Here is a 10,601-nt window from a genome sequence, read left to right on the forward strand (position 1 = left end):
GTATGTCATAACTTGATTTAGCCAGAAAAAAAATACTCTCGAAATACCTTTTTCTTTGATGTCTTTCATTTCATTCATGTCCTCATGCTCTTTAGAAACAATAATCGCTCATTTTTCGTGTCATGCACCGACGATCACTCTCTACTTTTGCTACGGGGGTTACAAAACTAATACTTCCTCCGTCTCTCATTATGTGTCTCAGTTTTTCGTTTTGGTCTGTCCCTTACTAATTGTCCCACTTCACTTTTATTATTTTTGGTAATGGACATCATAGTCCACTAACTCAATTTCACTCCAATTTTATAATAAAACTAATATGTAAAATTAAGATCCACATACCATTAATTTTTTTTAATCCAATTTCTTTTACATTTATTAAAACTCATGCCGAATCAAAAGCAGGGGCGGAGGTAGTACTATAACTTTAAAAATAGGATACATCACTATTTCAAATCGTAATTAAATGGTGGGGCATGGCTAATTAGATCTCACCAAGTATAAATAGACAAAATGGGGAAATCAGACAAAGACTAGTCATACTCTCTTCCTCTCTCTTGTCTCTCATCAACATGGGAAGCCTCTACCGATCCTCATCCGAACCGGCCATCCAAGACCTGAAGGTGTCCATCAACGACTCAACCCTCATATTCCCCTCTCAACAGCCCCAAGACACTCCCATGTTCCTCTCCAACATCGACCAAGTCCTCAACTTCCACGTCCAAACCCTCCACTTCTTCGAGTCTAACCCGGACTTCCCGCCCGAGGCCGCTGCAGAGCGGCTGAAGGCCGCTCTGCAGAAGGTCATGGAGGCGTACGACTTCCTGGCCGGCCGCCTGAGGCCCAACCCCGAGACAGGGCGCCTGGAGATCGACCCCAAGCCGGCCGGGGTCGGCTTTGTGGTCGCCTCCACCGAGTTTTTGCTCGCCGAGGTTGGCGATCTCGTCTACCCTAATCCGGCATTCATGCAGCTTATTGTTCAGGGCTTGGAAAAGTTTGATGATCAACCACTATGTGTTCTTCAGGTCATATCTCTCTCTCGAATCGTTTGCTAGATATCTGACTTAAAATGTGTGTTATTATCATGGTACGTAAAAATTCATGATAATTTGATGATTTTAATAACAAGTTTTTTGGTTGGTGTCTTTTACATTTATATTGTTTTGAAAGATTAATGAGCCTAGCTTATGAATTTTCACTAATTCTGATTTTGGACATATACTATAAATTAATTGGTTAATATGGAATGTATGGCCAGAGGCTCGTACATTTTCAAAATGGAATAATATATAGTATTATTATTATCAATAACTATAAATAATTGAATGACTCTAGTAAAATAACTAGGGGTGGGAATACGGGTATCTATGGATACCCGATCCGAAAAAACCGGGTATCCAAACCCGAAAATCATTAAAATGTCTATCCAAAACCCGCCCCGATATATTTTCGGGTACTTCAATACCCGCCCCGGGTATCCATATCCGACTTATCGGGTATCCAAATACCAACACTTTACATGTATTAATAATTAATAAAAAAATTAAATTTTATATATTAATAAAAATATAGGCATATCTAAATTTACTAATATCTTTAATGTTTCATTTATTTTGTAGTATAAAACTAAAAAAAAATGGATCACTTTTATTTTAAAGTATAAGATTATATTTAATGCAAAATGGCTAAACCTAATTTAAAATATGCTTTAAATAATAAATTGGATATTCGGGTAATACCCGATACCCATTCGGGTTATTCAATACCCGATTTATCTTATATTTCAATACCCAATCCCATACATCCCATAAAATTGGATATTGGGTATCCAAATCCGGCGGATATCGGGTCGGGTATGGATAAATCCAATACCCGATATCCGTATTCCCACCCCTAAAAATAACTATAAATTCTAATCATAAATACTTAATTTCGACTCATACTACTAAATTAAGCTAAACCAAAATAGATTGGAATTGAATGAGGCTTGAAAGAGAAACTCATAAGACAAGAGACAATACAGTGAACTAGATATCCGCATCCGCATCTGCATGCAAACTTCCGGAATAGAGCAGGAAATTGTCAAAATGTTACAATCATAATGCAATTAATTAATGACTGCCAACTCATATTTTATTTTTCATTTTACTGAATAGTCATTGAGCAATAAATTGATCAGTTGGCAACTAGCCATAACCCAATAAGAAAGGAGTAGCAGTTATGGCCTTGACCTAATTTGTTTGCGATAATTATGATATTAACCTAATCTAATTCGTACTACTTACCATGAATGGCCCATGTTACTCCATCAGTCCCACTATAAGCAAGTCATATTTCTTTTTGAGATGTTCTAAGATATTTTCCTTTTTAGCAAAAATTTTTTTCTCTTACTTTATTATTCACCTACTTATTCTCTCTTCGCTCTTCTACTTTAACTTTTTAAGTATCAATTCCTTAAATCTAATAGCCAAAAAAGGGTTTCACTTATCTTGGGACGGATGGAGTATCTCATTGACCATAAATGAAGCTGGACAATTTTTCTTTGCCTATCCTTCATCCATTCAATCCCTGCATCGGAAAATAATGTAGATAGAGTAGAGTAGTTGCTAACTTTTCTACAACTAATTAGCTAGCTATTTCTTAAACATTGCCATATATAACTAATTATAAATAATTGATTTTCTTTAATTTTTACACCTTTTATTTGTAGTAGCTTACATTATTAGTTTTTTGTGTATGTGCTATACGTTATGTGTGCTACTTATTAAGTTCAAATTTCAGAGTTTATACTATTTAAATGTATGTATCCACTACTCTTGATTAATCATTCATATACGAGCTTATACGATTTGTTATTGAATAGATAGCAAAAGTAGTTGAATCATACACGTATAACACCTACTATTCATCTACACACATAAATATAACTTTAAAATCAAACTAATACTATATGTACATTTTCCCATTAGAAGAGTAATAAAGAATTCTGTGAAGGTGCACTACAATAATAAAAATTTCCAACTCCCAATCAAGTTTCATTTATTTTGAAAAGGTTGATTACTTGATGTGCTCATAAAGCATCATGAATACACATTATAACACCTACTCCTATTCACGCACAAATTAATAAGTATATTAAGTACTCTCTCTCTGTCCCATGGAAAATGATTCACTTTCCTTTTTAGTTTGTCCCAACCAAGATGATCCATTATTTAAAATGGAAACACTTTTATCTCTACTTTATTCCCCCTCTCTTACTTTACTCTCTCCTCTCAACACACAAAATAAAGTTGCATAAAATCTTGTGTCGCTCAAGAAAGGGGTCATCTTCCTTGAACGGAGGGAGTACTAAAAATCAATTTATATAACTATACATATGTCATGTTTTGTCTCCGTGTCTGTGAAAATGCAACCCATATATGTATTACTCCTAGCCTTGTAGGTCTAGTTTATGTGTAGTTACTAACTAACCTTATCTTATAAAAATAGTTGTGGAAAATTTTGAAAAATAACCTAATTACTTAAGGCTATAAAAAAAACGTTCTTTTGTTGAGAATACAATAGTCCATAAATCTTAATATTTTGCTTTTATGTGACATTTTTCTTTGCATCCTAAATTTTAGAATTTTAGCTGGACACCAAAATTGAAGACAACTTTTTAAAGCATATGTGGTGTATTTGATAACACAAATTAGCATTTTTAATTGACTAAAAAATATTTTTAGACATTTTTTAAACTAATCTTATGTTTAACCCATCTAGGTCACATCATTCAAATGTGGTGGTTTTGCAATGGGAATATCCACAAACCATGCTTTAATGGATGGAATAAGCTTCAAAAACTTCTTGGAAAACCTAGCTTCCCAAGCCTTCGACGACAAGCCCATCCCCATCGCCCCCTGCCACGACCGCCGCCTCCTCGCCGCCCGATCCCCGCCCCAAGTCACCTTCCCCCACCCCGAGCTCCTCAAGCTCAAAACCCCCATCGGCCAAGAGGAAACCCCCCCAATCTTCGACTGCAAACAAGAAGACCTCGACTTCAAAATCTTCACCCTCGCCCCAACCGACATCACCTCCCTAAAATCCGCCGCCGCCGCCTCCTCCTCCTCCAAAAAAATCACCGGCTTCAACGCCGTCTCCGCCCTCATCTGGCGCTGCAAAGCCCTGTCCCGCGCCGACAACTGCGACCGCGACCGCGAATGCACTGTTCTATACGCGGTCGACATCCGGTCGAGGCTGCGGCCGCCCCTCCCGGCCGCCTACTGCGGCAACGCGGTGCTGACGGCCTACGCCACGGCCAAGTGCGGGGACTTGGAGGACGGGCCGTTCGGGAAGGCGGTGGACGCGGTGGCCGAGGGGGCAGCCCGGATGAGCGACGAGTACGCGAGGTCGGCGATCGATTGGGGGGAAGTGTATAAGGGCTTTCCCAATGGGGAGTTCTTGATTTCGTCGTGGTGGAGGTTAGGGTTTGATGAAGTGGAGTATCCGTGGGGGAAGCCTAAGTATAGTTGCCCTTTGGTTTATCATAGGAAAGATATCATATTGTTGTTTCCTGAGGTTGGGGGAGTGGAGAGCAATGGGGTGAATGTGTTGGTGGCTTTGCCTCCTAAGGAGATGGACAAGTTTCAATCTCTCTTTCATAAGTATTTGTCCGGTAATTAATTAAGACATATAGATATCTTGTAATGTAAACTTTTTATTGTGTAATTTTATGCATGTGTGTTTGTATATGAAGCATATATGGATGAATGTATGTTTTTTTTGTTGTAACATGTAATAATACAGCCATCATAGTGTTACTATTTTGGGAGAAAATGAGTACGATAAAATACTTTTGTTCCATCTAAAGTTCAATATAGTATTCGAAATCCTATGTTCCAAATTATTTTTTGTTGTTCTTTCTTCATAATTGATGGCAATCATACATATATAAACGTCCTCATGGTGAGTATAAATAATACCTGATTATTAAAACCAATATTTTATCTCTTGCTTCAATTTTTTACGGGAATTTATTCAAATATTAATATAAATAAATTTTCTACACAATTAATAGGTTGGACCTTTGGAGTTTACGAATTATTCCCCTCGTCCCAAAAAAGTTGAGTCGCATTTTATTTTGGGTTGTCCCAACTAGGTCATATCATTTCACTACAAAAAATCGCGCATTTACCTAGCACATATTTCCGAGCACCAATATGTGCTCGGAATTTACCTAGCATTTTTCGAGAACTTTCTGATAGTGCTCATAATGTTGAAGAAATTATGAACAAGCCTAGCACTATGCCTGTGCTAGGGAAAAAGCCTAGCACAATGACTGTGCTCGGAAACATTCCTAGCACAAATTGGTTGTGCTCGGAAATATTTCCTAGCACTTGCAAGGTGCTCGGAATTAGGATATTATTTCCGGAACAGATCTGGATCTAACTTCTATCATTTTACTTCTTCCATTTTCTCTCCAACTCGATTTCTTCAATCTTTTCCTACATATTTTCAATCTTACCTTGTTATTTCTTCGATTCAAAGTAGTCTCTTTGCCCGTTGCCACCTCGCCTCGTTATCTTTTTGTTATCTAAAGGTATAATTTATATTTATTAGTTATTCTATCTAACTTCAAGTTAAATAATTTAAAATATTATATATTTGTTTTAATTTATATTAATTTTATGCTATAGGGATAGTAAAATGGATAGGTTACTTTAATTTATTTTTGGATTTAAGGACTAATTATAGTGGACTTACCCATGAAAATGATAGATTAGCTAACTATTCTATGTCAAACTTCTCTAGACAAGAAACTTGAGAATTTTAATAATTTAAAATAATATTTTTGTTCAAGTAATATTTTGATGATCAATATTATAATTTTTATTTGCTAATATTTTTTAAACTCTTTGTTAATTTATTGAAAGTATCATTTTATTTGTTTTGATTTCATACTACAAGATAGTGAAATGGATAAAATTCCGGGATGAGAGTGGATGTATGAGCGAAAGTATCCCACCGGAGAATTCAATCGTGATTTTATCGATGGGTTAGATATGTTTATGAATTTTGCTGTGTCATTTCCCTCTAAAATGGATGGTTCAAAAATTAGATGTCCATGTGCACGTTGTGATAATAACAAATTTTTTTCTATTGATACGGTGAAAGAGCACCTTGTGAGAAGGGGGTTTACTCCATATTACTATGATTGGAGATTTCATTGCGATGTAGAAGCGTCGTCCAGTTCAATACCGGCTGAATCTATGCATTTCGATCCATCATCGGATCCATACCAGCATATGGTACACAATGCGTGGGGACAGACAGCCAGTCACGAGCCTCATCATTTCCAAGCGCAACACGAACAATATGTCCTGCATGCTTACATGCCAGAATCCTCCACTAACGAGTCACAGCAGTTCTATAATTTATTAGAAGCGTCTCAGGCCGATTTGTGGCGGGTTGTGATTATTCTGAGTTGTCAACAAATGCTCGACTGCTGACTATGAAGCCTGAACATCGAATGTCTCAGCGAGCTATTGACGAATTGTGCCAATTTATGGAGGAGTGCTTGCCGAAACCAAACCGTATGCCTAGTAGCTTCTATAAGTGCAAGAAACAAATGCAGACCTTAGATATGCCAGTTCTCAAGATAGATTGTTGCAAAAGAGGGTGCATGATCTACTAGAGGGAGGACGAGAACCGAACTGAATGCAAAGTTTGTGGTCAGGCCAGATTTAAGGGTAATGGCACAAGTCCACTCAAACAGATATACTATTTCCCTTTAGGCCCAAGGTTGAGGCGTTTGTATGCATCCGAAATTACCGCTCAATCCATGCGATGGCATGCAGAGCACATCCAGACTCCAGGAGAGATGTCTCATCCGGCAGATTCTGTAGCCTAGAAAACCTTCGACAAGATACATCCTTTCTCTGCTTCTGAATCAAGAAATGCCAGGTTAGCACTTACAACTGATGAATTTCAGCCATTTGGTCAGACCGGTTCACAGTACTCATTATGGCTAGTGATTTTAACTCCATACAACTTGCCACCATTGTTGTGCATGAAAGATCCATACATGTTTCTCACAGTGATTGTGCCCAGTCCGAAGAATCCCAAGCAGAATATTGATGTGTTTCTACAATCCCTGATCGCAGAGCTCAACGATTTATGGACCGAAGGAATCCCTGCATATGATATATCAAGAAAACAGAACTTTCAGTTACGCGCAGCGTTGATGTGGACTATCAGTGACTTCCCTGCGTATTCAATGTTGTTAGGGTGGAGCACATCGCGTGTCCATATTGTATGGAGGACTCACAAGCTTTCTCCTTGAAGCATGGACGGAAAACCACTTGGTTTGATTGCCACAGGAGGTTTCTCAACAAATATCATCGATTTCGTAAAGATAGAAAGAACTTTAGAAAGAACATAACCGAGCATTCTGGTCCTCCTCCATTCTTAAATGGAGAACAAATACTTGATCATTTGGAACAATTTGAATTCAAGAGAGTATTTGATGAAGGTGCGGAAATAAACTCTGAGTTGAGCAAGATTTTTGGGTGGAATAAACGAGCATATTTTGAGAACGTACGTGCTCATTTAATTTTATGCATTCATTATATTATTTTAAGTTACTAATTGTATAGTATTCTGCAGATTGCATCCGACTGGTGTAGTAGCCAACATATGCAATAAGGCTTTCAAGCACATAGTTGACCCGAGAGGATACAGTCAGGCAAAGCTTTCAGAGGAATACATTGAACATTATTGGAAAGAATTTGAGGTCAAATTGTGCATTTTATATTTATAACTCAATTATCATAAATTATTTAATACTTTATTATTTTGCAAAAAGATGCAAATTGCGAAGCTTATGATCAAGTGGAATGCAAGAAAGCTTTTCGCAGTCAGTGCAAAGCTAGATACGGTGATTACATTGGTTATAAGAGAAAGACAATGAAGAAACCGGCCTACTTCACGGATGTCCAGTGGACGACATACATCGATGCTTGGAAGCTTCCTGAGAATATTAAGGTTTCTGAGAGGTGCTCGAGAAATCGTAGACAAGGGCGGGAGAAGGCCTTTGGAAAACATTGTAATGGTTGTGTTCCATTTGAAGAGATAGTTGAAAAAATGGTAAAATTTATATTGTTCTAGTTTGATTTCTTTCCTTTTTTGATTATTTTTTAATCCTTTTTAATGTTATTTGCAGATAGAGGAAAATGACGAGATAATGCTTCAATTTATGGATGTCTATGGTAGGACTCACACATTCAAAAAAAAAGATTCACAAGGTCTGGTTTCTCAACGCGCCACACAGATTCGTGTAAGTTTAATCTTAATTTGACTAATTTTGGGCTTTTGATCCCTATTTGGTATTTCAATTTGAGAATAAAAAAGATAGATTCAGTAATGTGCATATGCTTGAAACCGGCCTACTTAGTGTATAAATGCAGGTTGTAGCTTCTATTCCTTTTATATGCATGCTAGTGGTATTAATAAACTTAGATGGCTCCATTCCATGGCAATGTTCTGCTTTCCTCATTATTTTTCCAACTTTTTAATGGATTGTTTTTAGTTAGTTCATAATATCAAAACCCCCACTACATTAGAAGATGTATGATCTCACAATTATCAAGCAACAAAGAGTAAAGAGTATAGGTATACGATAGAGAAAGGGAAAGATATAATCAGATGGTACATTCTGACTTGGATTAATTTCTTAGAACTACATGATAATAGGTATTCTGAGTTAGGATTTATCCTGTTGTTTAGTAGTGGCATTTAGGGGAAGCATCCTCGAAAATGGCAGAACTGCTTGCTGTGGTATTCTAAGTTAGCATTTATCCTATTGTTTAGTAGTAGCATTTTGAGGAAGCATCCTTGAAAATGGCAGAACAACTTGCTGTGAAACTGTTTGTTTGTTGTGAAACTTGTCACTCTCATTTTACTAGTTATACTTCTCATATTTCAATGTATTAATACATAAATGTTGCAACATCCGTCTCCCTTCTCCCCTTTGCCCTGCAATTCTGAGTGTACAGAATGCTTTGACTGATGTCTTGCTGAACATTTTCAAACTTTAGATTACTTATGATTATACATGAAATTGTTTGTGCAACTGTTTGTTTGTTGTGAAACTTGTCACTTTCATTTTACTAGCTATACTTCTCATATTTCAATGTTTTAATACAGAAATGCTGCAACATCGATGTCTTTGCTGCAACATCAATGTTTTAATACACATATCTGTCTCATTTCTCCCCTCTGCCCTGCTATTCTGAGTGTACCGAATGCTTTGATTGGTGTCTTGCTGAACATTATACATGAGTGTACAGATGATACGCTCGGATTTTGCACGGTTTTAAGGCCATTATTTGGTCCGTTTTTTATGACAAAGTCAATCTACACGTCGATTATTTGCACAATTTATCTATTTTGGTATTTTGACGTGTTTTGTGAGAAATGTGCATAATTGAGCCGAAAAAGGGAGTCAAAACGCAAAGTCTGAAAATCTGAAGTCGACGGCGACCGGCGACCGCCAGCGCCCGGCGGTCAGAATCATGCAGCCGCCCGCCTCGAAAATTTACGCTAGGAAAGGAGTCTCGCCCGGAGACCGCAGGAAGTCATGCGGCGGTCCGCCGCCGAAAGGACAGAGTCTCTGGACTCCAACGTGGCGACCGCCGGCCAAGGTGTGGCGGCCCGTCGGAGAAAGGCGGCGAATCCGGCTTGACCTAGATCTGCTCCAAAATTTACCATATTTTGAAGATCTTTTCCTTCTACAATTGGGATTGACTTTCTCCTATAAATAGGACCCAAGCTTCATCAAAGGGAGAGCTTCTTTTTTGCAACATAAATTCCCAGAAATTAAAAGCTAGAGTACGTCATTGTGCAAGGAGTTGAAGAAGGATTTCAAGAACATCAAGAACGACAAGGATTCAACCTACGGGTTTAATTTGCTTTAATTTTATGTTAAAGTTGTTTTCCCTTCAATCTATGTGTTTAGCTTATTCCACTATGTGTAACTAAACTCATAGGATTCTAAAGATGTGTTAATAACGACTTTAGTTATACAATTCCAATTTTCTATTTAATATCCGTTTTGTTTTTACTTTGTTTCTTCTCTAAGTAATACTGATGCTACATGATTGAGTGACACAATTATGTATGATTTAATATAACTTGCTTCATAACTGTGAGAGAGTTCTAGCGAGTTAGATCCACTTAGTAGACGCTACAGTTAGCTTCCTTTAAAACGACACTGTTAATTGAGAGTGAGGACTTTTCAAGGGTCTTAGGAGCTTTGAGGAGTTACGTGTTAGGATTAACAACCCTAATCTTGTAATCAACGTTTGCATCGCATGAGCATAAGCTAGGTGACTCGTCCCATCAAAGTAATAATTGTGCTAGGGTATTGTAGTTTGGAATTTGTATAACCATAACTGTAAACACACATCCCTGGAATTCCCCATATCTCTATCGTTTATCTCTGTGTTTATTTGCATCTAGTTGTTAATTGCCTTCTATTGCTTTCAATTTTAAAAAGTTTTCAAAATCTCTTGTTTCTCCAGATAGTAATTGAGTCTTAGTAGAAGATAGACGGTCTGTATTTGCCT

The 10,601-nt window shown here is 37.4% G+C and overlaps 2 protein-coding genes across 2 annotated transcripts in view; both read left to right on the top strand.

The window, feature by feature from the left end:
• Nucleotides 1–541: 541 nt before the first annotated feature.
• LOC125212208 (omega-hydroxypalmitate O-feruloyl transferase) lies at nt 542–4,727 on the top strand. The gene is made up of 2 exons (XM_048112304.1): nt 542–1,022; nt 3,760–4,727. Exons 1-2 carry the CDS (start codon nt 570–572, stop codon nt 4,657–4,659), a joined length of 1,353 nt encoding a protein of 450 aa, XP_047968261.1. The 5' UTR covers nt 542–569; the 3' UTR covers nt 4,660–4,727.
• Nucleotides 4,728–7,060: 2,333 nt separating this feature from the next.
• Nucleotides 7,061–10,601, top strand: part of LOC125210273 — a 3,982-nt gene continuing 441 nt past the window's right edge. Inside the window, exons 1-4 of the mRNA XM_048109833.1 lie at nt 7,061–7,245; nt 7,642–7,768; nt 7,879–8,121; nt 8,198–8,311. Of these exons, the coding sequence (XP_047965790.1) occupies nt 7,061–7,245; nt 7,642–7,768; nt 7,879–8,121; nt 8,198–8,311 (669 nt within the window). The remainder of the gene's footprint in view (nt 7,246–7,641; nt 7,769–7,878; nt 8,122–8,197; nt 8,312–10,601) is intronic.

This window comes from Salvia hispanica, chromosome 3 (genome assembly GCF_023119035.1).
Source record: "Salvia hispanica cultivar TCC Black 2014 chromosome 3, UniMelb_Shisp_WGS_1.0, whole genome shotgun sequence".
NCBI lineage: Eukaryota > Viridiplantae > Streptophyta > Magnoliopsida > Lamiales > Lamiaceae > Salvia > Salvia hispanica.